This window comes from Salvelinus fontinalis, unplaced genomic scaffold (assembly GCF_029448725.1).
Source record: "Salvelinus fontinalis isolate EN_2023a unplaced genomic scaffold, ASM2944872v1 scaffold_0463, whole genome shotgun sequence".
Taxonomy (NCBI): domain Eukaryota; kingdom Metazoa; phylum Chordata; class Actinopteri; order Salmoniformes; family Salmonidae; genus Salvelinus; species Salvelinus fontinalis.
In genome coordinates, this window is record NW_026600672.1 from 3,021 (window position 1) to 14,654 (window position 11,634).

Below are 11,634 nucleotides of genomic sequence, written 5' to 3' on the forward strand. Positions count from 1 at the left end.
ACTGAACTGCTTTGTTCGTCAATTATGTCTGAGTGTTGGAGCCCCTGGCTATACGTAATAAATAAAAAAACAAGAAAATCACATTTGCTTAAATTACATTACAGTGCCTACAGAAAGTCCCTTGGATTTCTTCACATTTGATTGTTACAAAGTGGGATTAAAATGTATTTAATTGTCAATGATCTACACACAATACTCTGTAAAGTCAGGGCAGACAGACGGACGGACGGAAGTACAGACAGACAGGACTACTAGTCATCCCTCCACTCTCTCCCTGAGTCCAGGCCCCAGACAGACAGACAGACAGACAGACAGACAGACAGACAGACAGAACTACTAGTCACCCCTCCACTCTCTCCCTGAGTCCAGGCCCCAGACAGACAGACAGAACTACTAGTCACCCCTCCACTCTCTCCCTGAGTCCATGCCCTAGCCAGCAGTAAAAACACACCAACAGGACAGTTCCTCTTATGGCCACTAGGTGGTAATCTGGTGTCACAGACGCAGAACTGTAGACTAGAAAGAAGCATTGTCCCAATTATCTCTCCTTTCTCCTAAAGTGTGCACTTGTTCACTTCCCTTCACTGAAATGACAGGTGTACTAAATATGATGGATAACAGAAGGAGAACTCTGAGTGGAACGGTGGGAGACAAACAGTACCTCCTCTCCTCTCCCCTTCTCCCCCTCTTCTCCCCACTCTCCTCTCCTCTCCCCTTCTCCCCCTCTTCTCCCCCCTCTCCTCTCCTCTCCTCTCCCCTTCTCCCCCTCTTCTCCCCCCTCTCCTCTCCTCTCCTCTCCTCTCCCCTTCTCCCCCTCTTCTCCCCCCTCTCCTCTCCTCTCCTCTCCTCTCCTCTCCTCTCCTCTCCACTCGCCTTCTCCCCCTGTTCTCCCTCTTCATCTTTTTATTGCTGACTTCTCACCAGTTATGTCATCATAACCAGTAACCTGTTCCTCTCTTGTCCCAGCCCAGCCTGACCCTGACATATAGCATCAGGCCTGTTGAGTTGACTTGGGTAACAGACCGCTAGCTTCTACACCACATCCCCCCCTTCTCCTGCTCTAACATGAGACCTCATCAGTATTAATTTTGGGTGCTGGTACTGTTTATATTGAGGTGCTGGAACATTAAGCCACTATTCTATAAGAGGTGAACTCAAGCAGTAGAAAGTTAGAGCTGATATTATAGATGTGACATTATAGGACACACTATGTGAAACGTTGCTGCTCTGCCAGCAGTTTCCTGTGGAGTTTTTCAGTTTGCTGTAGTGTGTTCAACCACTGATCCAAGATAAGTTGCTAAGAAGTTTATCTCACATCATTGAAGTTAGGACGTAATGAGATAGAAGTCATAAAGCCAAGCAGTATTTTCCACACTTCAGTCGACTCTTTATGACAGTAGACTTGTTTCACTCAGCGGAGCCCCAGTTAGAGACAGATATGATACCTGCAGTGGTACTGATGACCCTGTTGTGGAGCACAGGTAGGAGGCTGTTATGTTGATAGACACTTGTGACAGTTACTGAGATATGTTTTGATATTGTAAGATATAATATAATTTGCAGGATTAGTAAAATAACATGCAACTGGAAGCAGACAGTAGAAATGTGTCTCAAAGCAGGACAATGATGTGATCACCTGTAAATGTACTTTACTGTAGCCTAACTGTCCATCTGGGGACAGGCACTAATGTCAGTTAAGTTGTGATGGTGTCATGCATCTGACTGTTGTATATTCAGTGTGTCAATGATTGATTGTATCTGTCTCTATGTAAATGAATGAGAGTATATATTATATTGGTGTTATGTTAGAGTAGGAGAAAGAGGGGTGTAGATGATAGAGGTCTATGAGCTGAGTCAAGATCAACAGGTCCAACACTATACGTCAAGAAGAGAGAGAAAACGAGAGAGAGAGAGAGATGAGAAGAGAGAGGAGGGGTGGGGAGAGAGATTTGAGGAGGAGGAGAAAGTGAGAGGGTAGGGAGAGAGGAGGGTTGGGGAGAGAGAAATGGAGGGGAGAGAGAAAGGGAGGGGAGAGAGAAAGGGAGGTGAGAGCGAAAGGGAGGGGAGAGAAAAAGGGAGGGGAGAGCGAAAGGGAGGGGAGATGGGAAAGGAGGGCATAGAGCAAGATAGGTGAGAGAGAAGGGTACGGGAGAGAGATTTGAGAAGGAGAAAAGAGGGTTGGGGAGAGCAGGGTAGGAGAGAGGGAAGGGTAGAGGAGAGAGGAGGGTAGGAGAGAGGGAAGGGTAGAGGAGAGAGGAGGGTAGGAGAGAGGGAAGGGTAGAGGAGAGAGGAGGGTAGGAGAGGGGAAGGGTAGAGGAGAGAGGAGGGTAGGAGAGAGGGAAGGGTAGAGGAGAGAGGAGGGTAGATACGAGAGAAGGAGAGAGGAGAGAGGAGGGTAGATACGAGAGAACGGTACAGGAGAGAGGAGGGTAGGGGATAGAAGGTAGGGTAGAGAGAATGGGAGGGGAGAAAGGAGGGAAGGGGAGAGTGGATGGTAGGAGAGAAGGGTAGAGTATAGAGTATGGGAGGGAAAGGGATAGAGAGATTTGCAGAGGAGAGAAGGGTAGGGGAGAGAGGAGGGTGGAGGAGAGAGGAGGGTGGAGGAGAGAGGAGGGGAGGAGAGGAGGGTGGAGGAGAGAGGAGGGTGGAGGAGAGAGGAGGGTGGAGGAGAGATGAGGGTGGAGGAGAGAGGAGGGGAGGGGAGAGAGGAGGGTGGAGGGGAGAGGAGGGGAGGGGAGAGAGGAGGGTGGAGGAGAGAGGAGGGTGGAGGACAGAGGAGGGTGGAGGAGAGAGGAGGGTGGAGGAGAGAGGAGGGTGGAGGAGAGAGGAGGGGAGGGGAGAGAGGAGGTTGGAGGAGAGAGGAGGGTGGAGGAGAGATGGGGAATGTGTTTACACATGGGTGTTGTTGCACCATAGCAACGATAAGCCTATCTTCCCCATCACATCATGAAAGGTCATGTTATGTTGATTTAATCTCTGCCTCTCTCTTCCTCTGACTCCTCCCTTTCTCTCTATCTCTCTGTCTCTCTCTTTCTCTTTCTCCTCTGTTTCTCTCTTCCTCTGACTCCTCCCTTTCTCTCTGTCTCTCTGTCACTCTCTCTCTTTCTCCTCCGTCTCTCTCTTTCTCCTCAGATCTCCAGGCTCAAAGCGTCAGTCCACCAGGTAGGTAGAGTATAAATCTACAGTGATTATAACAGTTCAATATTAGTCAACTTTATTATCCCACATTGAGAAAGTAATATGACCATAAACACTATTCTAAAACCCAATAACAAGTAGTGTTTTATGGAACTACTAATCCTTGACATATTTTATATTATATTGGTCTGATGTTAGAGTAGGAGACGGGGGGGTGTAGATGCTAGAGGTCTGATGTTACAGTAGGAGAAGGGGGGGGGGGTGTAGATGCTAGAGGTCTGATGTTACAGTAGGAGAAGGGGGGGTGTAGATGCTAGAGGTCTGATGTTACAGTAGGAGAAGGGGGGGTGTAGATGCTAGAGGTCTGATGTTACAGTAGGAGAAGGGGGGGTGTAGATGCTAGAGGCCTGATGTTACAGTAGGAGAAGGGGGGGGGGGGGGGTGTAGATGCTAGAGGTCTGATGTTACAGTAGGAGAAGGGGGGTGTAGATGCTAGAGGTCTGATGTTACAGTAGGAGAAGGGGGGGGTGTAGATGCTAGAGGTCTGATGTTACAGTAGGAGAAGGGGGGGTGTAGATGCTAGAGGTCTGATGTTACAGTAGGAGAAGGGGGGGTGTAGATGCTAGAGGTCTGATGTTACAGTAGGAGAAGGGGGGGTGTAGATGCTAGAGGTCTGATGTTACAGTAGGAGAAGGGGGGTGTAGATGCTAGAGGTCTGATGTTACAGTAGGAGAAGGGGGGGTGTAGATGCTAGAGGTCTGATGTTAGAGTAGGAGAAGGGGGGTGTAGATGCTAGAGGTCTGATGTTACAGTAGGAGAAGGGGGGGGGGGGTGTAGATGCTAGAGGTCTGATGTTACAGTAGGCGAAGGGGGGTGTAGATGCTAGAGGTCTGATGTTACAGTAGGAGAAGGGGGGTGTAGATGCTAGAGGTCTGATGTTACAGTAGGAGAAGGGGGGGGTGTAGATGCTAGAGGTCTGATGTTACAGTAGGAGAAGGGGGGGTGTAGATGCTAGAGGTCTGATGTTACAGTAGGAGAAGGGGGGGTGTAGATGCTAGAGGTCTGATGTTACAGTAGGAGAAGGGGGGGTGTAGATGCTAGAGGTCTGATGTTACAGTAGGAGAAGGGGGGTGTAGATGCTAGAGGTCTGATGTTACAGTAGGAGAAGGGGGGGTGTAGATGCTAGAGGTCTGATGTTAGAGTAGGAGAAGGGGGGTGTAGATGCTAGAGGTCTGATGTTACAGTAGGAGAAGGGGGGGGGGGGGTGTAGATGCTAGAGGTCTGATGTTACAGTAGGCGAAGGGGGGTGTAGATGCTAGAGGTCTAATGTTAGAGTAGGAGAAGGGGGGTGTAGATGCTAGAGGTCTGATGTTACAGTAGGAGAAGGGGGGTGAAGATGCTAGAGGTCTGATGTTACAGTAGGAGAAGGGGGGGTGTAGATGCTAGAGGTCTGATGTTACAGTAGGAGAAGGGGGGTGTAGATGCTAGAGGTCTGATGTTACAGTAGAAGAAGGGGGGGTGTAGATGCTAGAGGTCTGATGTTACAGTAGGAGAAGGGGGGGTGTAGATGATAGAGGTCTGTTACCCAAGTCAACAGGTCTGATGTTACAGTAGGAGAAGGGGGGTGTAGATGATAGAGGTCTGATGTTACAGTAGGAGAAGGGGGGGTGTAGATGCTAGAGGTCTGATGTTAGAGTAGGAGAAGGGGGGGTGTAGATGATAGAGGTCTGATGTTACAGTAGGAGGGGGGGTGTAGATGCTAGAGGTCTGATGTTACAGTAGGAGAAGGGGGGGTGTAGATGCTAGAGGTCTGATGTTACAGTAGGAGATGATCTTAGGCTTGTGTGCTGCTGCTCGGCCGTAGAAACCCATTTCATGAAGCTCCAGACCAACAGTTCTTGTGCTGAAGTTGCTTCCAGAGGAAGTTTGGAACTCGGAAGTGAGTGTTGCAACCGAGGACAGATGATTTTTACACGCGACAAACTTCAGCACTCGCGGTCTCGTTCTGTGAGCTTGTGTGAGCTACCACTTCGAGGCTAAGCCACTGCTGCTCCTAGATGTTTCCACTTCACAATAACAGCACTTACAGTTGACCGGGGCAGCTCTAGCAGGACAGACATTTGATGAACTGACTTGTTGGAAAAGTAGCATACTATGATGGTGACATGTTGATTGTCATTGAGTTCTTCAGTAAGGCCATTCTACAGCAATGTTTGTCTATGGAGATTGCATGGCTGTGTGCTCAATTTTATTCACAGGTCAGGAACGGGTGTGGCTGAAATAGCCAAATCCACTAATTTGAAGGGGTGTCCACATATTTTTGTATATACTGTAAGGTGTAGCTGGGTCAGCCCGTCCTCCACCACCCCAACCCAACACATCCCACTCAGCTTTTAGAATCTGCAGACATGCTGAGATTAAAGAGCATCCTCTTTACCAGAATTCAGCCAGAATTCACAAGACCACAACATACACAAATATGTCCCCTTTTGTGGAGGGGGGGGGGGTCTTTAATCAACCACAAGGCTGGGAGAGAGAGATAGTTCTTACTCACTGACAGACTGAGGAGGAGACAGGGGAGGAGGGAGAGAGAGAGAGATAGGAGAGAGAGGTAGTTCTTACTCACTGACAAACTGAGGAGGAGACAGGGGAGGGAGAGAGAGAGAGATATGAGAGAGAGATAGTTCTTACTCACTGACAGACTGAGGAGGAGACAGGGGAGGAGGGAGAGAGAGATATGAGAGATAGATAGTTCTTACTCACTGACAGACTGAGGAGGAGACAGGGGGGGAGGGAGAGAGAGAGAGATATGAGAGATAGATAATTCTTACTCACTGACAGACTGAGGAGGAGACAGGGGAGGAGAGAGAGAGAGATAGGAGAGAGAGATAGTTCTTACTCGCTGACAGACTGAGGAGGAGATAGGGGAGGAGGGAGAGAGAGACAGAGAGAGAGGAGAGAGAGATAGTTCTTACTCACTGACAGACTGAGGAGGAGACAGGGGAGGAGGGAGAGAGAGAGAGATCGGAGAGAGAGATAGTTCTTACTCACTGACAGACTGAGGAGGAGACAGGGGAGGAGGGAGAGAGAGAAACATTTAAATCAACTGAATATATTTGTATCACTGACTTCTCACCAGTGATGTCATCATAACCAGTAACCTGTTCCTCTCTTGGCCCAGTCCAGCCTGACCCTGACATATAGCATCAGGCCTGTTGAGTTGACTTGGGTAACAGACCGCTAGCTTCTACACCACATTTCCCCTTCTCCTGCTCTAACATGAGACCTCATCAGTACTCATTTTGGGTGCTGGTACTGTTTATATTGAGGTGCTGGAACCAATATTGAGGTGCTAAGCCAATATTCTATAAGAGGTGAACTCTACCAGTAGAAAGTTAGAGGTGATCTTATAGGACACACTATGTGAAACTTTGCTGCTCTGTCAGAAGTTTCCTTTGGAGTTTTTCAGTTTGCTGTAGTGTGTTCAACCACTGATCCAAGATAAGTTGCTAAGAAGTTTATCTCACATCATTGAAGTTAGGACGTAATGAGAGAGAAGTCATATAGCCTAGCAGTATGTTCCACTCTTCAGTCCAAACCTTATGACAGTAGACTGTATATGTCAGTGGAGCCCCAGTTAGAGACAGATATGATACCTGCAGTGGTACTGATGACCCTGTTGTGGAGCACAGGTAGGAGGCTGTTATATTGATATACACTTGTGACAGTTACTGAGATATGTTTTGATATTGTAAGATATGTTACCATTTGCAGGGCTAGTAAAATAACATGCAACTGGAAGCAGACAGTAAAAATGTGTCTCAAAGCAGGACAATGATGTGATCACCTGTAAATGTACTTTACTGTAGCCTAACTGTCCATCTGGGGACGGGCACTAATGTCAGTTAAGTTGTGATGGTGTCATGCATCTGACTGTTGTATATTCAGTGTGTCAATGATTGATTGAATCTGTCTCTATGTAAATGAATGAGAGTATATTTTATGTATCTATTTAATATTGGTCTTATGTTAGAGCAGGAGAAGGGGGGAGTGTCGAAGCCAGAGGTCTATGTGATGAGTCAAGATCAACAGGTCCAACACTATATGTCAAGAAGAGAAAGAGGGAGAGAAAGATGGAAGAGAGAGGAGGGGTGGGGAGAGAGATTTGAGGAGGAGGAGAGAGAGGAGAGTAGGGAGAGAGGAGGGTAGGGGAGAGAGGAGGGTAGGGGAGAGAGAAAGGGAAGAGGAGAGAGGAGGGTAGAGGAGAGAGAGTGTGTGTACACGTGGTTGTTGGTGTGGCTGAAATAGAATCCACTAATTTGAAGGGGTGTCCACATACTTTTGTATATATAGTGTATGTACACATGGGTGTTGTTGCACCATACCAACAATAAGCCTGTCTTCCCATCACATCATGAAAGGTCATGTTGATGTTCATTAAACCTCTGTCTCTCTCTTCCTCTGACTCCTCCCTTTCTCCTCTGTCTCTCTCTTCCTCTGACTCCTCCCTTTCTCCTCTGTCTCTCTCTTCCTCTGACTCCTCCCTTTCTCCTCTGTCTCTCTTCCTCTGACTCCTCCCTTTCTCCTCTGTCTCTCTCTTCCTCTGACTCCTCCCTTTCTCCTCTGTCTCTCTCTTCCTCTGACTCCTCCCTTTCTCCTCTGTCTCTCTCTTCCTCTGACTCCTCCCTTTCTCCTCTGTCTCTCTCTTCCTCTGACTCCTCCCTTTCTCCTCTGTCTCTCTTCCTCTGACTCCTCCCTTTCTCCTCTGTCTCTCTCTTCCTCTGCCTCCTCCCTTTCTCCTCTGTCTCTCTCTTCCTCTGACTCCTCCCTATCTCCTCTGTCTCTCTCTTCCTCTGACTCCTCCCTTTCTCATTTATTTCTCTCTATCTTTCTCTCTCTTTCTCCTCTGTCTCTCTCTTCCTCCTCAGATCTCCAGGCTCCAAGTGTCAGTCCACCAGGTAGGTAGAGTATAAATCTACAGTGATTATAGCAGTTCAATATTAGTCAACTTTATTATCCCACATGGAGAAATTCATGTGTCCATACAAACCATTCTAAAACCCAATAACAAGTAGTGTTTTATGGAACTACTAATACTTGTCAACCACAAAGCATTACTGCTGTTAGAATAACAGAATCACTGTCATCGTCTGTCCTCACCACTGTGTTTTCCTCTCTGCTGTTTACAGCTGAATATTCAGTCAGACTGGTGAATGGGACCACTTCCTGTTCTGGGATAGTGGAAGCCTTCTACAGAGGAGAATGGTCAGGTCTATGTCCTAGTGGGTGGAGCATGATGAGAGATACTAAGGTTGTGTGTAGACAGCTGGACTGTGGGAATCCTGTAGCTGAATCTAGAGGACCTCTGGTTGAAGATGGAAGAAGAGGAATCACACTAAATCTTTGCAGTGGACATGAGTCTTCTATTGGACAGTGTAGCATCATGATCAGCGGAGAACCTGGTGTCTGTGATGGTGGATATTATCATCATGTGACCTGTTCAGGTAAGAGACTGGTAATATTGAGAGATTTATTTGTACATTATACAATATTACCATGTATCATGTTTTATGTGTTTTTATTTCATTTAAATAGAGGGAGAGATGTCAGATGTATTTAAACATTATATTTGTGTTTGTCATATTGGTTTATGGGAGATGTTCATGGGCAGATCATTGTAGTTCAGATGGTACTGAAGTGAAGCTGCCTGATGGATGTCCAGCTGTTTATTTTCTATAAAGTGAAGTGAACTTATTCCTGTCTCCTGCCTGCATTATTCCCAACCCGATCCTGAGTGACTAAGAACCCATTTCTACCTCTTACATTATCAAACATAGCAAACTACAATCTTTTATCCAACATATTTGTGTTTAGTCCTTGACAGTGTCATCAACAAAACTGATTGAATGTTCAACCAACTCTTTTTCTCCAGAGTCTGTGCGGCTTGTGGATGGAGCTGGTCTCTGCTCTGGGAGAGTGGAGGTGAAGTCCAATCAGTCCTGGGCCTCAGTGTGTGAAGCTGACTTTGACCGGCAGGATGCAGAGGTAGTCTGTGGGGAGCTTGGCTGTGGTGCTCCTGCAGCTCTACAGGGGGGGCTCTATGGAGGAGGTGAGGGTCAGACCTGGGATAAAGAGTTCCAGTGTAAAGGCAAAGAGTCCCTTCTCCTGGACTGTGACACCTCAGACAGAGAAAACAACACCTGCCTACCTGGTAATGCTGTTGGACTCACCTGCTCAGGTAAGAAACAGTTTGTCACTCAATCAACATTGTGTCTCACCTGGTGTGAAGAATATGAGAGACAATATAGGTGTGTTTTAGTGAGAAAATAGTAAGATTACTGTCTCTCTCTTTTCTTTTCTCAGAGCCTGATGATGTGAGGCTGGTGGGAGGAGGCAGTCGCTGTGCTGGTGGAGTGGAGCAGTACGACCAGGGAGAGTGGAGGACTGTGGGAACTGAGGACTGGAACGAGGAGAATGTAGCTGCAGTAGTGTGTAGACAGCTGGGATGTGGCTCTACTGTTTCAGAACTACCAGGAAACACCACTGGAGGGTTTATAGTTTACTGTTCTGGGTCTGAATCTTCACTGAGGGAGTGTAGAAGAAGTTATGGTCTCCTTCCTGGACTCACAGTGATCTGCTCAGGTAATAAAATTATATTATATTTATATTCAACTGATTTCCTTCATTCATACAACTTCCTCTGCACCTCTCATGATGACTGTTTAACTTGTCAGTCTGCTTTGCAAAGTAGATCACTCAGTCAAGTAGGAATGAAATACAATTTAAATATCCCAGAATGCTTTTGTATTTGAGTGTTATCTCAGTGAACGTCTCTACTCACTACCACTGTCACATGTCATGTTATTGTCATATCTAAATGAGGAAAGTAGTTGAGGAGCTACGTTTTCTTTTTCTCTCCTCTTGTTCCAGATGTCCTGCTTAAGCCTGATATCAACATATGTTGTCTCAGTGACTGTAGGCCCACTACTCATGTTGCCCTGTGAGGGAGGGTGGCTGGCACTGTTACATGCTGATGTTATTGTCATATCTATAGGAAACTAGTTGAAGAGGTTTTTCTTCTTCTCTTTTATTGTTACAGATCTCCTGGTCCAGCCTGATATCTCCCTGACTGACTCAATAGGAGGGGTCTCCAGGGGCCACCAGGGGCCCGAGATGTTCAGGGGCTACAGCTTCACCATCACCTGCTCCACTCAGCCACAGTACCCAGGAGGCTCCTTCCTCCTCACGTTCACCGGCTCCAACAGAACCCAGACCCAGCCAGCTGTCAATCACTCTGCTGCCTTCCTCTTCCCTGCTGCAGATGACTCCCACCAAGGGAACTACAGCTGTGTTTATGACAATTATGTTTTCTCTCATAACTTCTCCTCTGAGAGTGAGCTCCTCTCCCTCACCATCACAGGTAACTGAACATGAACCAGACTTATAACTTTGTCATTGACAGATTTCCCACAGATCTATGTGATGATGATCAGTCCCCTCATCAAAGGTGTTTCTGTTTGCAGCCTCTCCTCTGCCAGCCTTCATCATCAGACACGTTGTAGTGCTGCTGCTCCTACTGACAGCCATCACCACCTCCTACCTGTACTACAAGGTAAAGACATTTACTCAGACGTTACAAGTCATTTAAACTAGAGGGAGAGGGAGAGGGGGAGAGGGAGGGAGAGGGGGAGAGGGAGGGAGAGAGAATGGAGATACTAGAGAGTAAATGTCTGACTGTTGGTGCTGTGTCTCCCTAGCCCACCAGGAGGCAGAAGAGAGTGAACAGGGTGAGCAGCATGGATCTTGATGTCAATGCCATGGAGATGGTCTCTCTGAGCTCCAGAGCTGAAGCTGGACCGGGAGAGGAGAGAGCAGCCCAGGGGACGGAGTAGGAGTAGAATGAAGCTGACCCTACATGCTGATCTTAGGTCAGTTTTGTGTTTTAAATCGATGGTCAGCAGTGGACTGGTGTTTAAAATGTGGTGACAAACCTGAAGTGGTTCTAATTTTAATAACAAGTTCAGAATTAGTTTATCTTTCTAGAACCTTGGAAGAAATCTAAAAGGAGTGACTGCAACCACCATTATTCCTTTTAGTTTAGTTTTTACCACCAGGGTAACATGGGGTTTTGGATAACATGGGGATTTGGGTAACATGGAGTTCTGGGTAACATGAGGTTTTGGGTAACATGGAGTTCTGGGTAACATGGGGTTCTGGGTAACATGGGGTTCTGGGTAACATGGGGTTTTGGGTAACATGGGGTTTTGGGTAACATGGGGTTTGGGTAACATGGAGTTTGGGTAACATGGGGTTCTGGGTAACATGGGTTTTGGGTAACATGGGGTTTTGGGTAACATGGGGTTTGGGTAACATGGGGTTCTGGGTAACATTATTTTTAGCGAGTAGCTCAATTACGTCTGTTTTGTGTTCCAGAATGTATTGATTTTTGCTTTTGTCTTCATGTCTTTATCTTATTTAGTGTCTCTTAGATTCTTT

General features: G+C 47.0%; 1 protein-coding gene across 1 annotated transcript; it reads left to right on the top strand.

Annotated features, from left to right (window-relative positions):
• Positions 1–8,514: 8,514 nt before the first annotated feature.
• On the top strand, positions 8,515–10,795 carry LOC129846165 (scavenger receptor cysteine-rich type 1 protein M130-like). The gene is made up of 3 exons (XM_055914126.1): positions 8,515–8,642; positions 9,071–9,376; positions 9,502–10,795. Exons 1-3 carry the CDS (start codon positions 8,582–8,584, stop codon positions 9,948–9,950), a joined length of 816 nt encoding a protein of 271 aa, XP_055770101.1. The 5' UTR covers positions 8,515–8,581; the 3' UTR covers positions 9,951–10,795.
• Positions 10,796–11,634: the final 839 nt, after the last annotated feature.

Coding starts and splice junctions, on each gene's coding strand:
- LOC129846165 (XM_055914126.1), top strand. CDS start 8,582: ATGATCAGCGGAGAACCTGGTGTCTGTGATGGTGGATATTATCATCAT. Junction 8,643..9,070: donor TCATCATGTGACCTGTTCAG/GTAAGAGACTGG, acceptor CTTTTTCTCCAG/AGTCTGTGCGGCTTGTGGAT. Junction 9,377..9,501: donor TGTTGGACTCACCTGCTCAG/GTAAGAAACAGT, acceptor TTCTTTTCTCAG/AGCCTGATGATGTGAGGCTG.